This window comes from Rhinatrema bivittatum, chromosome 8 (genome assembly GCF_901001135.1).
Source record: "Rhinatrema bivittatum chromosome 8, aRhiBiv1.1, whole genome shotgun sequence".
NCBI lineage: Eukaryota > Metazoa > Chordata > Amphibia > Gymnophiona > Rhinatrematidae > Rhinatrema > Rhinatrema bivittatum.
The window spans coordinates 128704934-128729624 of NC_042622.1; the positions used below are offsets into that span (position 1 = coordinate 128704934).

The 24691-nt window shown below is 42.0% G+C and overlaps 1 protein-coding gene across 2 annotated transcripts in view; it reads left to right on the top strand.

Annotated features, from left to right (window-relative positions):
* TNC (tenascin C) overlaps positions 1 to 24691 on the top strand; it is a 163878-nt gene that overhangs the window by 44932 nt on the left and 94255 nt on the right. For both annotated transcript variants that reach the window (XM_029611938.1, XM_029611936.1), the window contains 3 exons: positions 8001 to 8596; positions 10395 to 13847; positions 24146 to 24409. In XM_029611938.1, coding sequence (XP_029467798.1) covers positions 8134 to 8596; positions 10395 to 13847; positions 24146 to 24409 — 4180 coding nt within the window. In that variant the 5' untranslated portion in view covers positions 8001 to 8133. The remainder of the gene's footprint in view (positions 1 to 8000; positions 8597 to 10394; positions 13848 to 24145; positions 24410 to 24691) is intronic.

The following is a 24691-nucleotide window of genomic DNA, read 5'->3' on the forward strand; positions in this document are numbered from 1 at the left end:
CTGAAAAACTGGGATCTGACTGAGTTTTGCCAAGCCTCAAAGGTTAATTAGGAAAGTTCTTCTGTTTAATATCATCAAAGTGTTGATAATTATGCTACCTGTACCAACTCTTCAGGTGAGCACTGCAATGCTTCTAAGGAGGATCATTGTAGAAACCATCATTGAAACTTCCTTGTTGAAGGACTCCTCTGCATGGGATGGACAGACTGGAAGGGCTGTATGGTGTTTATCTGCTGTCATGTTCTAATTTTCTATGTTAATTGGTTAATGTCTAAATAATTTGGGAAAGTAAAGTAGTCAGCATGACCATGAGTACGAAGGGATTAAGTACCATTGCAGAAATATATTTCAGTGTTCAGAAGAAATGAATAGAGATCCATTCACCCTCTAGGTGTCTGTAGACTTCTGAATTTTATATTAAAATAATAAGGAAAGAGCATCATATCTTTATTTGAGTTTCACACATACACTAGTGTAGACAACTCTACTGGGTCTCTACTAAGAAAAGCATACCATTAGGATGTTACACCCATCGGTCGCAGACAGCTGCGACTGCTGTTGCTCACCTCTTGCTTGACTATTCTGTCTCTGTTGGGCCGACTTGCGGCCTCAGCCAGCTATTGCCAGCCTGCACGGTCTGGTTCCTGGGCCTCCCAGGACAGCATGGATGCTGCCGACTGCCATTTTGACCCTGGAGTTCCTTAGACGCGTGCGCGCGCGGGCTGCCAGCCCATACTTTATGCACGTCATGGCGGGAACCTCGGGGGCGTCCCCCTCGGATGACGTCAATTCTCGAGGACTCTTAAGCCGCCTGGCCCTGCCTACCTACGACTTGGCAACGAGTTCCCTCATTGCTGAATCCACTTCGCTATGACTCTGGTTCCAGTTCCTGCTTCCTGGTGTGAGACCCTTGGGGGCCCATCTTGTCTCTGGCTATCTACTCCACAGAGGGCCTTCTTCCTAGGACCGCTGCCTGCTCCATTCCCTGGAGCTTTCTCTGGAACTATCACTTTTCTCCTGTGAGTGCTCCGCTCTGCAGACCATTCTCATACTACTGCTACAAGAGGAACCCTTTTCGGTGTACCCCGCTCTGTGGACCATTGCCATCCTACAGCTACAAGAGGAACCCTCTTCGGTGTACCCCGGTCTGTGGACCATTGCCATACTACTACTACTACAGAAGTATCCTCCTCGGTGTACCCCGCTTGCAGACCAGTGCCGTGCCTTCACTACCAAGGACCCTCATCGGTGTACCCTGCTCTGCAGACCACTGCCGACTTTTCAATACAAGAGGGCTCCTTCGTGGGAATACCCCACTTCACAGACTTGATTCACCTCAGCATCTGTGTGTCTCTCTGCCATGCTCCCTGCTCCGCGGGCCGTGGCACTCTACTCCTTTTAATAAAGATTAAGGACTTCCTAGCCTGACCTCACGTCAGCGCCTGAGCTGACATTCCCTGGCTCCACCACCTGGGGTCACTCTCTCTCTGGCTACCTCAGCCCTTCATCTCTACTCTCTCTCTCCACCACCTGTGTCCTGTGCCATCACAGCTGAGACCTCGCCTCCTGATGATGAGGCTCATGGGGCTCCTCCCCATGGGCGGTGCCATCTCTCACCTCGGCCCAGGGCCCACATACTCATAAATCCTAACATAGGAAAGGTAGATGCAAAGCATTCCAAGTGGATTACAGCTCCCCCATGTGGGTTGCTGTGTTGATTATTTCTTATTATAGAAAAGGGGAAAAATCTAAAGACTTCTCAAGAGGCAGGATAGCGTTGTTTCCTCTTCCTGTTTTGTTGCTTTTTGTTTTTGTGAAAGGAACCTTTGGACCTTATGGATTAAGGCCTGTGTATGAACATATAGAAGGGGTGCCTTTTGTCCAGATTTTAAGGAATATTATTTCATTCTGGTTTTTGTGTGTCATTTTGTTGAAGGAAGTTTGCAGCCACCCTTTCTTCTTTTTGTTGGATTTTTGAAATCTGATTTTATTTTGGTTGGTTCCTAAATTCCTCTTTCCAGAGAAATTTACCTTCCATCATCAGGAGAGGAGGTTTTCTAAAGGAAGCTCTCATCCAATGAGATCCAGTGATGCTTCAGAGGTCATGCATGGAATGGATCTTCATTCATTCCTGGAAGAAGGAGAAGACTGGGAAGAAAGAAGAGCAATGGCACCCATTCAGTGTTAACCACTAACATACCATCAGGATATTCAGGAAAGGAGTTGGAAGGTTCCCTCCAGGTACCATCAAGAAACTTGAGGAGATTGGAGAGGAAGTAAGAAGTCTAGTCATGATATCTGGATTGAGGTATAAAAACTGGAACTTTGACTTGTGTCATCTATACTCAGTGCAAATATTCTTTGCACCATTTATTTATTTTATTTATTTATTTATAGATTATTTTATACCACGGTACGTATAGACATACATCACCTCGGTTTACAGTGAAACAATAAATTAGCAACAGGCTTTACATGTAACAGTTTAAAAAACAGTAAAACATTTAACAGCAACAGGCTTTACAGAAACAAGGGTTTTAAAGATAATATGCATACATCATTAAATATCAAACAATAAAATATAAATAACCATATATTCGCAGGAGCAAATTAACTGTCAGCAGCGAGACCAATGTCACATTGAATACAATAGCCTAAATTAAGTAACAGTGGGGGGGTATGGAATAGCAGAATGAAAATACAAAATGCGAGGAAAAGAACTTGGAGTCAGTGAGGAATAGTAAGGGATAGCTGAATTTTTAGGTTATATGAGATTCATAGAGTGAATGCTTGTTCAAACAACCATGTTTTAAGGTTTTGTTTGAAGGTTTTGTGACAGGATTCAAGACGCAGGTCCAACGGCATGTTGTTCCAGATTTTGATACCCGCTATGGAGAATGATCGGTCTATGGTGGAAACGTGTTTGATGTGTTTTAGTGGATGGACAGCTAATTTCGCTTGGTGAATATTTCTAATTGGTCTGTTGAAGGTGCGAAAAATGAGCTGATCAGAGAACCATTGCATCTCTTGGTTGTGAATTGATTTGTGGATGAGTGAGAGAACTTTAAAAGTAATTCTGAAGGATACGGGTAGCCAATGTAGGAACATGAATGCTGGAGTAATATGTTCATGCCGTCGAGTATTATTAATTAAACGAGCAGCGGCATTCTGCAACATCTGAAGAGGTTGAATTGTGCTTTTAGGGAGACCCAGTAGTAGTGCATTACAATAGTCAATCTTTGGTAGAATTGTGGCTTGTAACACAGTCCGGAAGTCCTGAGGATGTAATAACGGTTTAATTCTTTTCAATGTATGTAACTTGAAGAAGCCACTCTTGATTGTGGTTGAGATGAAATTGTTCAAAGTAAGGTGATTATCAATAATGACCCCAAGGCTGCGGACCTGCTTTAGCTTGGTATGGTCTGTTGTTGAGGAAGGATCATGTTGCGTGTTGGTTGAGGTGTTCTTGTGTGGTGTTATAATGAGTAGTTCAGTCTTGTTGGTGTTGATTGCAAGAAAGTTTTCCATGAGTAGATTTTTTATTTCAGTAAGTGCTGATTCCCAGGTTTCCATGGCCTTAGCAAGTGAATCCTTGATTGGAATAATGATCTGGACGTCGTCGGCGTATATGAAATGCCGGAGATCCAATTTCTTCAGTAGTTTACAGAGTGGAGATAGATATACATTGAAAAGAGTTGAGGAAAGTGAGGATCCTTGAGGGACACCTTGTGACAGATTTCTAGGTTTTGACGTATGGTGTCCCACTTTGACACTGTAAGTCCTATCTTTCAGGAATGATTGTATCCAGGATAAGGCAGTGCTGGTGATGCCAATTTGTGAAAGGAGAGAGAGGAGTGTATTGTGGTTCACCGTGTCAAATGCTGAGGAGATATCCAGAAGGGCCAGAATATAAGAGTTACCAGTATCAAGAGTATCCAGAAGGGCCAGAATATAAGAGTTACCATTTCTGGCAGGGAGCTCCAAAATTACAAGGATGTGGAACAATAGATTAAATTATGTCAGTTCTACAGTGTCACAGATTTATTGGAATTAAGTTATGTAGTAAACTGTATTGCACAAGGACTTATCCATTGTCATTCACGTCAGTTTAAAATCATTTATCAGTAAATTATGTTGGAACCACATTCATAGTCTAGCATATTACTATAAGCCATAAAAACTGTTAAAACAATGCTCAGGGCCTTGAACAGAAGTTCCCCTCCACCCCATCCCCAACAGGGAGAGTAGTGGGCTTATGGTAGTTATAGGAAGGTTGGACAACTTGAGGTCCATACTCAACCACTGTGTGGCTCACTAGTTAGCCAGATAAACCTTTCCAGCTAATTTAGCCCATATATTCAGAAGCGTGGCCACCACTGAATATATCCAGCTATCTTAAAGTTAATGAATAAGTTTATCTGGCTAATTTTAGGAAAGCCTTATGGGCCCACCAGATTTAGCCAGATAAGTTTTCTGGCTAACTCTGAATAATATCTGAGTTAGCCAGATAACTTATCCAGCTAAATCGACTCCTCCCTGGAACACCCTTACCCTGCCCACCATGTAGCCAGATAACTATTTAGCCAGATAACTACTGTAGCTATCTGGCTAAGTGGCAGCCTTTCAGTGGGGCCAAATATTCAGCCACCGGTACTTGGCTGGATATGTCCTAACTTATTCGGCTAATTGAAGTTGAAGTTGGCTGTTAGAATCCTCAATGAGGACCTCAGCCCAGGGGTTACACTAGAAAGTGGAGGAGACAGTAAATGTACAGCTTAGGGTTGCACTCCAAGATCCTCTTAATAAATAATTATGTAACAGGATAAAATAATCCACTCCAGCCATCAACAAGCTACAGGAGACAATGACTGGGTTACATGTGGCTGTAGCATTGATGAAGTAGTGAGAAGATTTCATTTAATTCACTTATAGACCACCTTTCCAAGGACAATTAAGCTGGGGTAAAACTATAAACATCTTGTTTTAATTTTGAAATAATATTTTGACATGTAATTGTGAGTTTGTTATATTGGGTTATAATCACAACCCATGCCTATCCACAGTGGTCCAACATGTACTGAATGATCCCAGATTATTCACGACAGGTTCTGTTCTCTGTGTCAAAAACACATCACAGAGATAAAGGAGTCCATCAGATGACTAGCTACGTTATCTTTTGAATTATCCATGTTATCAGGGCTTAATCTGCATTTAATCAATGGGGTCCTGCACTGACAAAATCTGGAAACAGATGGAAAACATCTACCAAAGATATTTTATGAAATAAGATTGATATAGACAAGGAACATCATGAAAATTGTCAATAGTGTGGATAATGCTCTCTCAAATACAGGCCTACTAGAATCTATGTCCTCAGCTGTGCTCGAGAAGCATGTATTGTAGGAAATTCTCTGGAGCAGAGTTCAGTTTGCCATGGGCAATTGCTTGGCTATTAAAGCTAGCTTCAATAAATTTGAACAAATGGGAAAAGAGCCAAGGAAAGGTTAAGGTCTGATTAATTTACAAGAAAAAAAATGCTTCTACTGTTTTCCATTATCCTCGTATTCTTCCATCTGAAATAGGGTAAAGTTCAGCACAGAGAGCTCTCCCCATTGTGTGCAAAAGAACGTGGCTTTGGGTAAAAGAAACTGGTTTCTTATTATCTTCCTACTATGAAATCTGCTGGAACTATAGAAGAACATATTGATCTCAACACCTTGCTGAGAGATAACAGAGCAGGACCTACAAGCGTATGTCATTTTGACAATAATCCTGGCTAGTGTTTCAAAATTCACTTTCTAGTGAAACACCTTTTTTACATTTTAGGTCAGTACCTAAATAAAGGGAAATAACTCCAGAGCTAATCTGGGTTTAGAGCTGCCAGTTTTCCTATAGTAACATTTTTCTGGGAGGTAAGAGTTAAAAGCCTGAAGCTTCTAGGGTATAACCACAGGACTAGAAGAATGCCATTGTACTTGAGGAGAACTCTGTATCAGAAAATGTGCAGAGTCAAGGGGGAAAAGAAAAGATTTCATACTGGTCAACCATTTGGTTACAAGCTTATACCTAAAAGCAAGCATTGTATATCCAATAACTGCTTAATGATTAGCCATCACAGAAACTCTGTGTTCTCAGCTGATGAAAGGATTCACCTGTTGATATCAAAGTCTGTTTACACCTGTTTCAGTGCAATTCTCTCTCCATTCATTTGTATGGAAAGACCCATTAGCGGTAACATTCAAAGTAATGTGCATGTGTCCATGTGCGCATGCCGGATTTCATCAAATAAATGCAAACAAAATAATCAATTTAAGTAACACCTTCCCTAAAATGAAAAATAAATCCCTAAATATTAATTTGAAATCCCAAATGCTGGTTCACTTTGGATTTATACCTCTGGTTGCCCTCCCTTCTCTCCCACTCCATGCAGTTGATGATGTAAAGCAAGTGACTTCCGCAAGTGTCCATAACCACTTTCTTACTCTCCCTATTGATACATCCATTCCTGACTTGGAACCTACTCTTGAAATTAAGATTCAGATAGAGATGTGAATCGTGTCCTCGATCGTCTTAACGATCGATTTCGGCTGGGAGGGGGAGGGAATCGTATTGTTGCCGTTTGGGTGTTTAAAATATCGTGAAAATCGTTAAAATCGTGAGCCGGCACACTAAAACCCCCTAAAACCCACCCCGACCCTTTAAATTAAATCCCCCACCCCAAATGCCTTAATACTTTGGGTTCCGGACCGCCGCTGAACGACCTCCTGCAGTCAATCTCCTGCCGGCGCCATTTTCCGTACGGAAAACGATTCGCGGCAGGAGATCGCTCCCGGACCCCCGCTGGACCCCCAGGGACTTTTGGCCAGCTTGGGGGGGCCTCCTGACCCCCACAAGACTTGCCAAAAGTCCAGCGGGGGTCCGGAACGACCTCCTGCAGTCGAATCATGTTGGTCTATGGCCGCCGCCATTTTGCGGCCGCCATTTTGCAAAATGGCACCGGCTGAAGACAACACAATTCAATTGCAGGAGCCCGTTCCGGACCGCCGCTGGACCCCCAGGTAATTTAAGGCATTTGGGGGGGTTCGGGAGGGTGGGGGATTTAATTTAAAGGGTCGGGGGTGGGTTTTAGGGGGTTTTAGTGTGCCGGTTTTCCTGCCATTGGTTTAGGGCAAGTAAGTAAGTTCCTGCCCTCCCCCTTCCCCCGATTTTTTAACGATAAATCGGGGGAATTGGTATTGTATCATGGCCCTAACGATTTTTGACGATTTAAAATATATCGGATGATATTTTAAATCGTCAAAAAACGATTCACATCCCTAGATTCAGAATTAAATTACAAATACCAGAATATGCAGAAGTAAAGCTATGCAAGGGTAAGCTTCTCTCTTGACCTGTTCTGCAGTGAGTTGATTGTAGCAGCTGTCAGAGGCAGGGAACACAGTAGGAACAGGACATGGGTCAAGGGTGAGGAAACCATGTGCTTTTTTGATGTAATGGTCTAATCTGAGGCCTGCCTTATTTTAAGTATTCTCTTGTCCCCCAGCACAGATCACTTTAATGGGTGCATTTCTTCAAACATTTTGACTTGTGCCACAGAGTAATGAAAAGTAAATTATTATTTTATCATAATTCATAAATTCAACAATCTGTCCTATAGCTGATTACATTGGTTTGCTTTTAAGCATTGTTTTCATGCAGTACAATAAGCAATGATGTACTAACAGCATGTCTCAGTGTGTCCTATTTTTAGATACTGAGGTTCGAGGAATGCAATTTCACTACAATACCATAAGAAAGTGGCACAGCTGCATTTGTATGGCATCTGTTGCATACAGCATGCTCTTTTTATACATTACTGCAAAAAAACTATTCTCCTACTAGAAATTATTTACTTTAATGAAAACAGTCAATCACTATAAGAAAATTCCACTGTATAGTCATGTTTGGTGGAATGGAATGTCTTTGGTGACTGTAATCTTTATATTTGTTATGTTTTGCAGGAATAAAGTGTAATAAGAAGATCTACTGGAGAAAGTAGATTTTGTTTTAACTGTCCTTCCAGTTTCTACTTTAGACAGTGATTTAAAAAAACAATATTGACATTCAAGCATCCTAAAAGAATTGATCACCACCATGGGCCTTGCAATGCAGGTTTTGTCCTGGCTCATGGTAGCACTATTATGTCATCAAGCTGACAGTGGACTCATCAAGAAAATTATCCGTCAGAAACGAGAGACTGGATTAAATGTTACATTGCCAGAGGATAACCAACCTGTGGTATTCAATCATGTCTACAATATTAACTTACCCATGGGGTCTCTTTGTTCTGTGGACCTTGATCCAACCAGTAGGATTACAGACCTGAAACCCCAGGTGAAAGAAACCAACCACTATGAGGAGCACACATTAGATGGGGAGAACCAGATTGTTTTCACACACCGAATCAACATTCCTCGTCGAGCATGTGGCTGTGCATCTGGTTCTGATATCAAGGATCTGTTGAGCAGACTAGAAGAGCTTGAGGGGCTGGTGTCCTCTTTACGGGATCAATGTACTACTGGTGCTGGCTGCTGCACTGGAGGTCAACCTGCTCAAGGTAAAACATACCTGATTATTTGTTAAAATATTTTCATAGTAATACTATATGAAGATCAAACTACTGTGCCAAGTCTATGTCATTAACTTTTTTACTTTTCTCAAACATCAAAATAGATAGTTAGATATATTTGAATAAATGATAAAGCTCCCAAACCCCAGAGAAACACATAAGGGAACCATCTAATATCACTTTGAAAGGGAAGAATAAGGAGAAGAATACTAGGAACCAAAAATGTAAGGAGGTTCCTACTGGCTCAGTGGTAGAGTCAGAAGGTTGTAAACTCAAATCATGAGGTCCCCATTTGCAATATAGGCCATGGTACTGCTGGGTGCCTTAGTGAGTGATGAATCCTCACAGTCACCAACATGTATCCTCAATGTAGGACGTCAAAGCTTATTTTGACAGTGACAAATGGGATCTGATTATTTCAGAAGACAATTTGCTTTCACTGTTTCAGTGTTTGTTATGCTCATGTCTACCTCATGCATAAGCTCCCATTATAGAAATAATATCAGCCAGCTGATGCAATTGAATGGGGTATTCAGTCCATTGAAGCAGCATGATAGCAAAAAACAAACAAACAATGCTTTACTCACCTGCTAATCTACAGTAATACTTTTAAAACTTTTGTAGTTCAGTTAATTCACAGAGAGCAGAATCTATTTCAGATGGATGGATTTAGAAATGCAGAGGCTGACAGGCAGGCATTCAAAACCTTAGAGGCTATTCAAAAAATATTTTATGTGGTTTGGAGGCTGGCCCAATGGTTAGCACTCTGGGCTGCCAAGAAGGACATATGGGTTGGATTTTCAGTTAGATGTGGCAATATTGCTAGCCAGCAAAGTGAGGGCAATGTCAAATTCATACTTGGTAATTATGCTAGAAGTCTTATAAGGAAGGAGTAAATTATTGCAATACAATATAAAAACTTTGAAAGAGACACTTCGTGGTGAGATACATTTCTTTTTAAAATGTATGGATACTTGCAGCATTAAAGGCTCTTCTTACCATTTCTGTCCTTACAATAATGGAAAAACTAAAGAGGGGTCAGGCTGATGGTTAACAGGCCAGTTAAGTATGGTCATGCAGGCGACCTGAATTTTCAATTTTCTGATGCTAGCTTGGCTATCCAGGCCTGCAATGGAACACCGTAATAATTATTCAGTTTATAGCATCCAGGAGTTATGCTCATATCTCTTGGTGTTCCTACAGGCAACACAGAGACATGCCCCTTTTCACATTTAAATAAGTAAAGGTATTCAGAAAAAGTCACCTTGGAAGAACTGCTTGATGGAGCCATGAATGGGTTCATCATAGGACCTAATAACAGATTTGCTTTGTCCTGATTCATAGGCTTAAATTAGGGACCTTCATTTTCAGTTTTTATTTTAGCTGGGAATGTTAATGTTATAATAAATGTTATGTTATATTAAATGTTATAAATAAATAAATAAAAATGTTAAATAAATAAAATACTAGAAAGTCATCAGTAATCATTTACAGGGTTATAGGCAAACTGCCTGGGAGAGTTGAAGATCCATGGGTATTTTGTATCCACAGATCTGCAAGTTCATTTGCAAAAGAAAACTCCCAAGGAAGTTTCCCTTTTATAATGTGACACAATACTTGTAAATATGAAAGTTGTTTCTAGTTTCATTATGCATAGAAAAAGTAACAACAATGTCCTTCAGCTGGCCTGTATATAAAGAACAATTTTGTCCATGACCTAGAGCATGCTATTGACAGAGCAGCCTCTGCTCCTTGAGGTATAATGCAGTCTTTTTGTTGGCCACAGGTCTACTTGACACAAGGCCCTATTGCAATGGACGAGGGAACTACAGTACAGAGATTTGTGGCTGTACTTGTGAACCTGGTTGGAAAGGCCCCAACTGCAGTGAAGCTGAGTGCCCAGAAAACTGTAACCACAGGGGTCAATGTATTAATGGTAAATGTGTTTGTGATGAAGGCTTCACCGGTGAAGACTGCAGTGAAACTGCATGTCCAAATGACTGCAACGACCAGGGCAAGTGTGTCAATGGCATCTGTGTCTGCTTTGATGAGTACACTGGAGAAGACTGCAGTGAGGAGCGCTGCCCAGTGCCATGCAGTGAACATGGAAAATGTGTAAATGGGCAGTGTGTATGTAACGAGGGCTTCATAGGAGAAGACTGCAGCGAGTCACGATGCCCCAACAACTGCAACAATCGCGGGCGTTGTGTGGAAGATGAATGCATCTGTGATGAGGGCTTCACTGGCGATGATTGCAGTGAACTTATCTGTCCCAATGACTGCTTTGATCGAGGTCGCTGTGTCAATGGAGTTTGCTATTGTGATGAAGGCTTTACTGGAGAGGACTGTGGTGATCTGGCATGTCCCAACAATTGCAACAAGCAAGGGCGCTGTGTTAACGGACTTTGTGTGTGTGATGAGGGATTTCTGGGTGATGACTGCAGTGATGTACGGTGCCCCAATGACTGCAATGATCGTGGCCGCTGTGTGAATGGAAAATGTGTGTGCAAAGAAGAGTTTTTGGGTGATGACTGCAGTGAACTGAGATGCCCAAATAACTGTAACAACAGAGGACATTGTGTCAATGGACAATGTGTGTGTGATGAGGGATTCATGGGTGAAAATTGTGGTGGGTTGCGGTGTCCCAATGATTGTAACAACAAAGGTCGCTGTGTCAATGGAAAGTGTGTTTGTGATGATGCATTCATGGGTGAGGACTGTGGCGAGCTGAAGTGTCCAAATAACTGTAACAATCGTGGTCGTTGTGTCAATGGACAGTGTGTGTGTGATGAGGGATTTACGGGTGAGGACTGTGGAGAGAAGAGGTGCCCTAATGACTGTAATAAGAGAGGTCAGTGCATCAATGGGCAGTGTGTTTGTGATTCTGAATTCATGGGTGATGACTGCAGTGAATTGAGATGCCCCAACAACTGTAATGACAAAGGTCGGTGTGTCAATGGGCAGTGTGTGTGTGATGAGGGATTCATGGGTGATGACTGCAGTGAATTGAGATGCCCCAACAATTGTAATGACAAAGGTCGTTGTGTCAATGGGCAGTGTGTGTGTGATGAGGGATTCATGGGTGATGACTGCAGTGAATTGAGTTGCCCCAACAATTGTAATGACAAAGGTCGGTGTGTCAATGGGAAGTGTGTGTGTGATGAGGGATTCAAGGGTGATGACTGCAGTGAATTGAGTTGCCCCAACAATTGTAATGACAAAGGTCGGTGTGTCAATGGGCAGTGTGTGTGTGATGAGGGATTCATGGGTGATGACTGCAGTGAATTGAGTTGCCCCAACAATTGTAATGACAAAGGTCGATGTGTCAATGGGCAGTGTGTGTGTGATGAGGGATTCATGGGTGATGACTGCAGTGAACTGAGTTGCCCCAACAATTGTAATGACAAAGGTCGGTGTGTCAATGGACAGTGTGTGTGTGATGAGGGATTTACGGGTGAGGACTGTGGAGAGAAGAGGTGCCCTAATGACTGTAATAAGAGAGGTCAGTGCATCAATGGGCAGTGTGTTTGTGATTCTGAATTCATGGGTGATGACTGCAGTGAATTGAGATGCCCCAACAACTGTAATGACAAAGGTCGGTGTGTCAATGGGCAGTGTGTGTGTGATGAGGGATTCATGGGTGATGACTGCAGTGAATTGAGTTGCCCCAACAATTGTAATGACAAAGGTCGGTGTGTCAATGGGCAGTGTGTGTGTGATGAGGGATTCATGGGTGATGACTGCAGTGAATTGAGATGCCCCAACAATTGTAATGACAAAGGTCGTTGTGTCAATGGGCAGTGTGTGTGTGATGAGGGATTCATGGGTGATGACTGCAGTGAATTGAGTTGCCCCAACAATTGTAATGACAAAGGTCGGTGTGTCAATGGGAAGTGTGTGTGTGATGAGGGATTCAAGGGTGATGACTGCAGTGAATTGAGTTGCCCCAACAATTGTAATGACAAAGGTCGGTGTGTCAATGGGCAGTGTGTGTGTGATGAGGGATTCATGGGTGATGACTGCAGTGAATTGAGTTGCCCCAACAATTGTAATGACAAAGGTCGATGTGTCAATGGGCAGTGTGTGTGTGATGAGGGATTCATGGGTGATGACTGCAGTGAACTGAGTTGCCCCAACAATTGTAATGACAAAGGTCGGTGTGTCAATGGGCAGTGTGTATGTGATGAGGGATTCATGGGTGAAGACTGCAGTGAAATAAGGTGCCCCAACAATTGTAATGACAAAGGTCGATGTGTCAATGGGCAATGTGTGTGTGATGAGGGATTCATGGGTGAAGACTGCAGTGAAGTAAGGTGCCCCAACAATTGTAATGACAAAGGTCGGTGTGTCAATGGGCAGTGTGTGTGTGATGAGGGATTCATGGGTGAAGACTGCAGTGAAATAAGGTGCCCCAGCAATTGTAATGACAAAGGTCGGTGTGTCAACGGGCAGTGTGTGTGTGATGAGGGATTCATGGGTGATGACTGCAGTGAATTAAGATGCCCCAACAATTGTAATGACAAAGGTCGGTGTGTCAATGGGCAGTGTGTGTGTGATGAGGAATTCATGGGTGATGACTGCAGTGAATTGAAATGCCCCAACAATTGTAATGACAAAGGTCGGTGTGTCAATGGGCAGTGTGTGTGTGATGAGGGATTCATGGGTGAAGACTGCAGTGAAATAAGGTGCCCCAACAATTGTAATGACAAAGGTCGGTGTGTCAATGGGCAGTGTGTGTGTGATGAGGGATTCATGGGTGATGACTGCAGTGAATTGAGATGCCCCAACAATTGTAATGACAAAGGTCGGTGTGTCAACGGGCAGTGTGTGTGTGATGACGGATTCATGGGTGATGACTGCAGTGAATTGAGATGCCTCAACAATTGTAATGACAAAGGTCGTTGTGTCAATGGGCAGTGTGTATGTGATGAGGGATTCATGGGTGATGACTGCAGTGAATTAAGTTGTCCCAACAATTGTAATGACAAAGGTCGTTGTGTTAATGGGCAGTGTGTGTGTGATGAGGGTTTCATGGGTGATGATTGCAGTGACCTGAGATGCCCTGATGACTGCAATGATCGTGGACGCTGTGTCAACGGGCAATGCGTGTGTGATAAGGGCTTCACAGGCGAGAATTGTGGTGAACTGGACTGTCTAAACAACTGCAATGACCAAGGCCGGTGTATCAATGGACAATGTATCTGTGAGGAAGGATTCCTTGGTGAAGACTGTTCTGAAGGTAGGTTCTTAATTTTCACATTAACAAGCCATCTGTATCTAAACCTTGTCTATCTTATGATTGAAAAGTTTCTAAGAGATTTAACAAGGTTTTCTAAATTTCTTTATCAGTATGTTTAGTATAAAATGCAATTGTGTAATGTATAGTAATTGTATGCAATGTAATTTTGATTTATTTACACCTTTCTGCAGGCAAAGCTCACACCCAATGCATGTCACTAAGAGCTTAATCACATAGCATACATATATAGTATCAATTTAATATCATAAATGCAAACCAGCCAACCCCACCAGGACAAATTTATCAGTGTGCTGCAGCAGTCAAAAAAGCAAACAGAATGTTAGGAATTATTAGGAAGGGAATGGTTAATAAAACGGAAAATATCATAATGCCTCTATATCGCTCCATGGTGAGACCGCACCTTGAATACTGTATACAATTCTGGTTGCCGCATTTCAAAAAAGATATAGTTGCAATGGAGATGGTACAGAGAAGGGCAACCAAAATGATAAAGGGGATGGAACAGCTCCCCTATGAGGAAAGCTGAAGAGGTTAGGGCTGTTCAGCTTGGAGAAGAGACGGCTGAGAGGGGATATGATAGAGATCTTTAAGATCATGAAATGTCTTGAATGAGTAGATGTGAATCGGTTATTTACACTTTCGAATAATAGAAGGACTAGGGTGCATTCCATGAAGTTAGCAAGTAGCACATTTAAGACTAATCAGAGAAAATTCTTTTTCACTCAACGCACAATAAAGATCTGGAATTTGTTGTCAGAGGATGTGGTTAGTGCAGTTAGTGTAGTTGGTTTCAAAAAAGATTTGGATAGGTTCTTGGAGGAGAAGTCCATTAACGGTTATTAATTAAGTTTACTTAGGGAATAGCCACTGCTATTAATTGCATCATTAGCATAGGATCTTCTTAGTGTTTGGGTAATTGCCAGGTTCTTGTGGCCTGGTTTGGCGTCTGTTGGAAACAGGATGCTGGGCTTGATGGATCCTTGATCTGACCCAGCATGGCAATTTCTTATGTTCTTATGTTCTTATAAGAAAAACTATCCAACATAAATTATCCAAAACCTAGCACAAAAATAATCCACCATTTTCCAAAATAACAGCTTGCACTCTCATCCTCATCACTCCTCCACGAGGGGCAACCCCTTTTGGTCACTCCTTCAGGAGTGTCTAATTGGGGCATCCTTGTATTTGTCACTAGTTCATTGTTTTATATAGCTCTTTACACCTACTACTGCATTGGTAATTAATGAAGCATGTAGAGTGAATGGAGACAGTATGGAAGGGTTTGCCCAAGATCACTGAAACCTTTTCCTTATAATTCACCTATGATATATAAGTTGTACCCAACTGAATGTTCTCTTCAACAGTAGACATTATCACCAAGTCTACTCATTGTTTCATAACTAATAGTTTTTATCGATTTGGTGAAGAACCAGCTGTCACAGTAATAACAATCTAGGAATGGGCCATCTCTGATTGCTAGTTTATAATTTTTGCAGTAGCATGTTCCAGCTTAGGTTCATACCTACTTTTTATTTGTGCTGTTTTATCTGTTCCAGAGAGTCCTTTAATACTTCCTGAACTCAAATCTATCCAAACAGCATCTAAATTATGTTGCACTCATCAGCTCATGGCCAAACCCCTTGGACCGCTGCTCTTACCTCCAGCCCTGTGCCCATGGCAAACACCTCCATCATGGGGTAGCCCCCAAGCTCATATGGCAAAACCGCTGTGTCATGAAAGCCCGACACGTTAAGAGACACCAAAACTGTCCGGGCTGCCCCTAGGCATGAGCATGCCCGAATGTCTGAGATTTAGAGGGCCCGCAGTGGGAAATTCCCCACAGTGCCCTTGGATGACATCACATCCCTTCCATTATTTAAGGTTCTCCTTTCCTGCATTCTACGACTTGGCAATAGCTCAATTTCTTTGAAGTAGTGCTTTGCCTCAGCATGTTCCTATGCCTGGTTTCTTGTTCCTGCTCTGTGTTCCTGAGTTGTTCCTGGTTCCTGTGTTCGCAGTCTGGTCCATCTCCTGAGTTCTTGATTTCTTCATGGACAGTCTTCGGGCTCTTGTTTTCCTCATGGTCAGCTTTCCTCTGTGTCTTCAGGGTCTTCACTCCGGCTTGTCCTGTTCCTCACCTCTATACCTTCTCTCCATCCCTCGTTGCCCTGTGGACGGATCTTCTAGTATGACTTGACCTGAACTCTGACACTGATCTTGAACTCCACCTGCTACTGACCACTGCCTGGATACCGACTTGATTGTTCTCTGCCTGCCTCTGACCTCTGCCTGTACTCTGACTCCACATGTGCTTCTCCAGACACTGGCCTGCAACTCTTAGGATTCCTCAGATCTTCTCTTCCACAGAGGCCTGTGCCTAAGGCCAGCTGGCCCCGGCACCCAAGGGTTCAATCTAAAGGGAACATGGGCTGTATTGGTGAAGCTCTAGTAAGGCCTCTGCTTATGCCCGCTCTGCCAGCTGACGGTGGGGACCTGCAGGGCTCCTCCCTGCAGGTTGTTCCAACTCCATCTCGGTCCAAGGGTCCTCGCCCACAACAAATTAGACCTTCTTAAGCAAAGGTACAAGACCTGTTTGGTAGTTTTGTTGGTGCAAAGCCTTGAAGACATTGCTTTATACAGTGCACAAGATAATTCACATACTGACCCTGCTGTATATAGCTTGCAATGCAATCCATGCATGAGAACAATGGGTTTAAATGGATTGCTCAAGATCATACAGTGGGTAAGAACAAAATAACATAAGAAATTGCCATACTGGGTCAGAGCAAGGGTCCCTCAAGCCGAGCATCCTGTTTCCAACAGTGGCCAATCCAGGCTACAAGTACCTGGCAAGTACCCAAACACTAAGTAGATCCCATGCTACTGATGCCAGTAATAGCAGTGGCTATTCCCTAAGACAACTTGATTAATAATAGTAGTTAATGGACTTCTCCAAGAACTTATCCAAACCTTTTTTAAACCCAGCTACACTAACTGCACTAACCACATCCTCTGTCAGCAAATCCCAGAGCTTAATTGTACGTTGAGTGAAAAAGAATTTTCTCCGATTAGTCTTAAATGTGGTCCTTGCTAAATTCATGGAGTGCCCTCTAGTCCTTCTATTATCCAAAACAGTAAATAACCAATTCACATTTACCTGTTTTAGACCTCTGATGATTTTAAAGACCTCTATCATATACCCCCTCAATCATCTCTTTTCCAAGCTGAGCAGCCCTAACCTCTTTTGACCTTCCTGATAGGGAGCTGTTCCATCCCCTTTATCATTTTGGACACCCTTCTCAGTACCTTCTGCACTGCAACTATATCTTTTTTGAGATGCGGCGACCAGAATAGTACACAGTACTCAAGATGCAGTCTCACCATGGAGTGATACAGAGGTATTATGACATTTTCCGTTTTATTAACCATTCCCTTCCTAATAATTCCTAACATTCTGTTTGCTTTTTTGACTGCTGCAGCACACTGAGCCGACGATTTTAAAGTATTATCCTGGGTGGTAGCTTTTCCTGGGTGGTAGCTCCTAACTTGGAACCTAACATCGTGTAACTACAGCATGGGTTTTGTTTTGTTTTGGGGTTTTTTTTTATTTTTTATTTATTCATTTTTGAATTTACAATACAGAATATTGTATAAAGTGATATAGAAAAGTACAAACCTCTTACAAAAAAGAAAATCAGGCAAAATAATTAAATACACTTCTACATATTAAGTCCAAAATATAGAGGATCCAAGTTGTGAATTACTAGCATAAGTAAAGAATAAAAAAGAATAGGAAATTCGTCAGTAGCATCCTATGGGGTCATACCATAAAGGAGAGAGAACAATCCCAGACATATTGGGAGATTCAGAAAGATTACACTAAGCCATACTTCTCTTAACTTTTACTTTTATCACACAAAAATTGCATCAATTGAGAAGGAGAATAGAATAGCTATTAAATGCTATATATAATATAGCATTTGCAAGGAAATTTTAACAAAAAGTAAGCCCCAGTTTGTAAAACCTAAGGGTCTAAGCAACAGGAATTGCTTCCTTTTATTTTGTGTTATCTTAGATACGTCCGGAAAAATCCTAACCTGCATATTCATAAAGGATTCTAACCGATGTTTAAAAAACGTTTTAATACACATTCTTTATCCGGTTCCAGTGCAAAAGTCACTATCATAGTTGCTGGCATTGCTTGCGCTGCATCTGAAGTTTCTAGGAATTCGGTAATATTCAAACCAGGCGTGGCCATTTTTCCCCCTAGATCTTCTGGAGGTCTGGGATATTACTCTTTTCTACCCCATCTAGATTTTCTCTTTGTGACTTTTTTCCAACAGGTAATAAAACGCCCGTATTAATGGTAGTATAATTTCTCCCCTTACTTTCAGTATCTCCGTTAAATATTTATTAAACATTTCTTTAGGTGATATATGTATTATTCTTGGAACGTTCACAAAACGGAGATTCCTTCCTTTCAGGGTGTTTTCAATATTTTCCATTTTACTCAGCAAAATTGTATTATCTTTAACATAAGAGTCCTGCATAATTTTGCTGGAGCTCACAACAGTCTTAATCTCAGTTATTTGCTGACTGGATACTTTAACTCTATTTTCCAAAACTTTTATATGGCTATCGTGATCCTCCAGCCTTTCTGTTAAAGGCTTAAGTTGATTAATGATCATATTTCCCAGACCCTCTATTGCCTCCCAAAGCGATTCAAGCATTACTTGAGTCGGTTTTACAAGGGAAAATCTTAGACTTAGCTTTGAAGGTGTTGAAGAACCGCCAAATGTTTTCAGACTGAACTCTCCCATGTCAGGGCTCCCGGTCAACTCATCGTGCTCCAACGGCACGGCGTCCATGCTCTCTCCTCTGGGGACAAACTCCCTACATGGTGCCTCCATCCATCTGCAACTTAGGCAGGTGACTCCACCAGGTTCACATCCGGGTCTCTGAGCATGGCAGGGTTCACCGGCGCCTCTCTCACCATCGGGGACAGAGATATTTCTGAGTCTGGCGGGGAACTCCGCTCCTCTTCCATGGTTCCCTGCCCTTGTGACTCCACTCCTGATGTCAAGACCCCTTGAAAGATGTGGGCTGGTCAAAGATGTCCCCAGAGCAGCCCCAGGGTGAGCTTTCTCCCTCGCTAGCCTTTTCCTAGCCGAATGGGGTATTTTCAACAATTAATTCCAGGAAAAACCTCTGAGATAATATCTCCACGGTGTTCACTGCTTTCGTACCATCACCATCTTGGATCCACAGCCAGCATGGGTTATTTTTACCTATATGCATCACCTTGCACTTGTCCACATTAAATTTCATCTGCCATTTGGATGCCCAATCTTCCAGTCCCGCAAGGTTCTCCTGCAATTTATCACGATCTGCTTGTGATTTAACTACTCGGAATAATTTTGTATCATCTGCAAATTTCGTATTCCTTTCTAGATAATTTATAACTATATTGAAAAGCACTGGCCCAAGTACAGATCCCTGAGGCACTCCATTGTTTACCCATTTCCACTGAGAAAATTGACCATTTACTCCTACTCTCTGTTTCCTGTTTTTTAACCAGTTTGTAATCCAAGAAAGGAAATCACCTCCTATCCCATGACTTTTTAGTTTTCTTAGAAGCCTCTTATGAGGAACTTTGTCAAACGCCTTCTGAAAATCCAAATACACTATATCTACTGATTCACCTTTATCCACATGTTTATTAACCTCTCCAAAAAAAAATGAAACAGATTTGTGAGGCAAGACTTCCCTTGGGTAAATCCATGCTGACTGTGCTCCATTAAACCATGTCTTTCTATTTGGTCTGTGATTTTGATCTTTAGAATAGTTTCCACTATTTTTCCCAGCACTTAAATCAGCCTCACTGGTCTATAGTTTCTTGGATCAACCCTGGAGCCCTTTTTAAATATTGGGGTTACTTTGGCCACCCTCCAGTCTTCAGGTACAATAGATGATTTTAATGATAGCTTACAAATTTTAACTAATAGATCTGAAATTTCATTTTTTAGTTCCTTCAGAACCCTGGGGTGCATACCATCCACTCCAGGTGATTTGCTACTCTTTAGTTTGTCAATCTGGTCTACTACATCTTCCAGGTTGATAGTGATTTGGTTCAGTTCACCCTTGAAAATCATCTCCAGAACCAGTATCTCTCCAACATTGTCATTAGTAAACACAGAAGCAAAGAATTCATTTAGTCTTTCTGCAATGGCCTTATCTTCCCTAAGAGTCCCTTTAACCCGTTGGTCATCTAATGGTCCAACCAACTTCCTCACAGGTTTCTTGCTTTGGAAATAATTTTAAAAGTTTTTATTATGAGTTTTTGCCTCTACTGCCAACTTCTTTTCAAATTCTTTCTTAGCCTGCCTTATCAATGTTTTATACTTAACTTGACAATGCTTATGCTTTTTCCTATTTTCTTCAGATGGTTCCTTCTTCCAATTTTTGAAGGATTTTTTTTTTGGCTAAAATAGCCTCTTTCACCCCACCTTTTAACCATGCCAGTATCATTTTGCCTTCCTTCATCCTTTGTTAATGGTAGTATGAAGATACATCCATTCCCCTAATTCATAATTCTGTGTTCTACATCACTAGGATAGATTTTAATCACATGTACTATACATTCAACCTCCTTCATACATAATGAAATTCTTCCAAGGGAAAATACGAGTTGAGTTGAACATGGGTTTCCACTTTCCAGTACTAAAAGTTGTTATTTGATAACTATCATGGGAAACAACTAAAAGCTCATGTTAATTTTTCTCACAAGTGGCCTTTACCCTGGCCATTATCTGCCATCATTAAAGAAAAGAATGCATCCTAAGCATCCAAGTTTATTTTTATTGTGCAAGAATTGAACATCTCTAACAATGTGATTCTAACTAACTTAACCAGTAATCTGAGTAATAAGTGCCAGACAGCATGGAAACGTCATATAGAGAAACCTTATATGCCTCATGTTTTTTCAGTTGGCCTTAGTTTTGGCATAGTTAAAGGTAGTTAATATCTACTGCATTCTCCAGTACTCATTCTCAAAGATTACTTTTGCATTTTCAAAATAGTTTGAGATCCTTTTTTGTGATACCTGGATTTGCTGTAACTCAGAATACTCACAATATATACTTTTATTAATTAGATTACAGATCATGGATTTCTTTGTTTAGGAATTGCAGGTCATGATAAACTGGAAAGCTGCAATTTGTAAATAGGTGAAGTTTTCCAAGTGCAATGCCAAACAACTACTCCTTGATAAACATCATCTGCATTTGTGATGACTAAAGGCTTAACTGGCAGAAAAACTGAGTGTTAACCCCATCTGTGATGCTAATTTCCCTGACAAAAATCCACACCTTGAATTTGAAGTTGTCATAAATATGTGACTGATAACTGCTTCTTCCACCGGGTATATGTTACAAGGTTTATGCAAGATGCTGACACAAAAGTTAACTCTGTGCCATATGGAATTCATTATTCTACTACTACTTAACACTTGTATAGCACTACTTGACATATATAGCACTACACAAAAACTCATAAGAGACAGTTCCTGTTCATAAAACTTAACAATCTAATCAAGACAAATATACACTGAAAACCTGGAAATTTCATTTATTAAGAAAATGGTTAAACTCAATAAGGCTTTAAGCAGGTAATCATGGGTTAAAATTTAAAAACAGGCTCAAAAAAGTGGGTTTATAGACTCGAATTGAATAAGGTCAGAGAGGGAACATGATGCACCAGCTCAGGAAGTCTATTCCAAGCAAGGTGGAAAGCACCAAGTCAGGAGTTGGTGGGAAAAGGACATAGATAAGAGTGGCTTGCCTGATGAGCAGCATTCACGAGAAGGGGTGTAGAGAGAGATAAGAGGGGAGAGTACGTGAGGAACTGCAGGTGAGTAAAAGGAGCTTGAACTGTATGCAGAAATGGACAGGGAACCAATGTAGTGACATAGCAGTATTGATAGAAGATGTCATGCAGCTGAATTTTGGATGGATTGAAATAGAGAGATGGTTCACTGGGAGACCTGTAAGGTGCAGGTTGCAGTAACCTAAAGGGAGGTGATGAGAGAGGGGATAAGCATTCTGGTAGTGTGTTCAGAAAGAAAGGAATAGATTTTTATGATGTTATAGAGAAAGAAACAACACATTTTAGCAGTTCACGCTGGATCTTTGTATTTCCTCTACAGTTCTGCTTAGTAGAAATATGCAAAACTAATGTGGGTTTTTCACCAAATAATGGGCCAGATTTCATAACATGCGCGCGGGCATAGATTTGTGCGCACAGCCACATGCATGTTATAAAATCCGGGGTCGGTGCGCGCAAGGGGGTGTACACTTGTGTACCTTGCGCACGCCGAGCCCTAGGGGAGCCCCGATGGCTTTCCCCGTTCCCTCTGAGGCCGCTCCGAAATCCCGATGGCTTTCCCCGTTCCCTCCGAGGCCACTCCAAAATCCGAAATCGGAGCGGCCTCGGAAGGAACTTTCCTTCCGCTCCTCCCCACCTTCCCCTCCCTTCCCCTATCTAACCCGCCCCTCAGACCTACCTAAATCCCCCCTCTACCTTTGTTGTCCTTTTTACGCCTGCCAGAGGCCTCGGTCCCGCCCCCGGACCACCCCCGGAATGCCCCCGGATCGGCACCCCACCCCCTTCCTGCCCCTTTTTGAAAGCCCTGGGACAAAATAGGTTCGGCACGCGCAGGGGCACTTTCTTGGGGTTATGCACGTAAGTTATGCGCGTAACCCTTTGAAAATCTGCCCCAATATGTTCAGTAAACTAAATGGAATTTAAAAGGTGAAGTTGCTATACTTTAAATTTTGATCATAGAAACATAGAGACATAGAAATGACAGCAGAAGAAGACCAAACGGCCCATCCAGTCTGCCCAGCAAGCTTCACACATTTTTTTCTCATACTTATCTGTTTCTCTTAGCTCATGTTCTTCATTTTCTTGTGGGGATAGGTAGAACCGTAGGTGACTACTGAAGGAACATGCAAGCAGAAGAGCCTTCACAACAGGTTCAGTCCAGCAGGTGATAGGAGAGTCAGCTCCAAGTCAAGGTCATTACCTGAGGTGATGTAGACAAAAACAGTGAAAGAATTCAAAGGGGCATGGGATAAACACTGTGGATCCCTAAAGGCTAGAGGATGGAAATGAAGAAAGGAGTGCATGGGGGTAATTTGCTGTTGATGCAACTCTATCATTGCTCTCTGCTTCAGAGGCGGGGGGGGGAGGGGGAAGAGGAAATGGGGAATTGGATTCAGACAGCAACCAACAAGGACCCTGAATTTTACGGTATGGGGAAACAAATAAGCATGGGGGTAACTTGCTGATATGGCTGTTACTACCCTTAACCAATAAGCCTGATACTTTTGATGCAACTCTAACATTGCTCTCTACTTCAAAGGCAAGAGGTGCCAGGGAATTGGACTCAGACAGCAATAAACAAAATCCCTGACTTTTACAGTCTGGGAAACTGATATGGGGATGACCTGTAAGGCACAGCAGATACTACCATAAGCTTGCTGGGCAGACTGGATTGACCTTTTGATCCTTTTCTGCCATCATTTCTATGTTTCTATGTAAAGCAGAAGAAACAAGTCAGAAAGGAGGAGAAACAGGAGAGGGTCCTGGCAGGCAAGAATGCAGGACCAGTGATAGATCCAAGAAAGTAGGAACTAGGCCAGGAACAGAGTTACAGAACAAGATCCAAAACATCCATTACACCAAGGAGTTTGTATGGTGCAGGCCATTATGGCTGGCCTCAACTGGTCCAATAGGGTAGAAGCTGGACAAAGCCAGAACAAACAATGAAGTATGATGAGCCTGCTGGAAGAACCCCTAAAGAGCTGAAATTGTAACTAAGCAAGCAGGAGCTTCATCAGCAGATCTGAAGGTTTCAAGACCAGCCAGGCCTGATGGCTAGCAAACTCCAGTTCATTTCATAATGACAATGAAGTTCAAGTCTCATTCTAGAACTTCTCTCTTGTTAGCAGTTTTTGCCCAGCCACTGTGTCCTATTTCCAGCTTTGGCAGATTCTCACTTATAATCCTGAGTGCCCCATTATAAACTGGGATGGCCATTTCTGACTTCACTGGGATTGCCTTTGATCTCTTTTTGAAATGTCCACTGTGAGATGTCTGTATAAAAAAATCTGTTAAGTGCAGTACAGCAATGACAATGATGTCACTGTCATGAGGACTGGATTTTCATCACATTAATCCCTTCTTCTTGCTTGTTACAACTTTGTTCCTTCTCGCAGTATCCCCTCCAAAGGACTTAAAGGTGACTGATGTGACAACAAAGACAGTGAATCTGGAATGGGCTAATGAAATGCAAGTTACAGAATACCTCATCACCTATGTGCCCACTGCCCCAGGTGGCCTGGAACTGGATTTCAGGGTTCCAGGAGACCAGACAGCTGCCACAATCAAGGAGCTTGAGCCTGGTGTGGAGTATCTTATTCGTGTTTTTGCTATCCTAAAGAATCGGAAAAGTATTCCTGTCAGTGCTAGAGTGGCAACTTGTGAGTATAAACATCTCATTGTATGCTTGTTTTGCTGCTTCCTACTAAATGCTGTCTTGTGTCTATCCTTTGCCATTTTTTATCTCTTATGCTGATTTTCATGGGCACCAGTTCATTCTCTAGCTTTATTGTAATGAAGCATAGCAAGGAATCTTTACGATTGATTACAAGAGTCTTGAGCATTATTAAAGAGATCATTTTCTCAACTGTGTCCCTAATGGACCAGAAGCATATTGAAAAAATGTAAGTAATTAAATGTTAGATCTACCTCTTGGTGGTAGT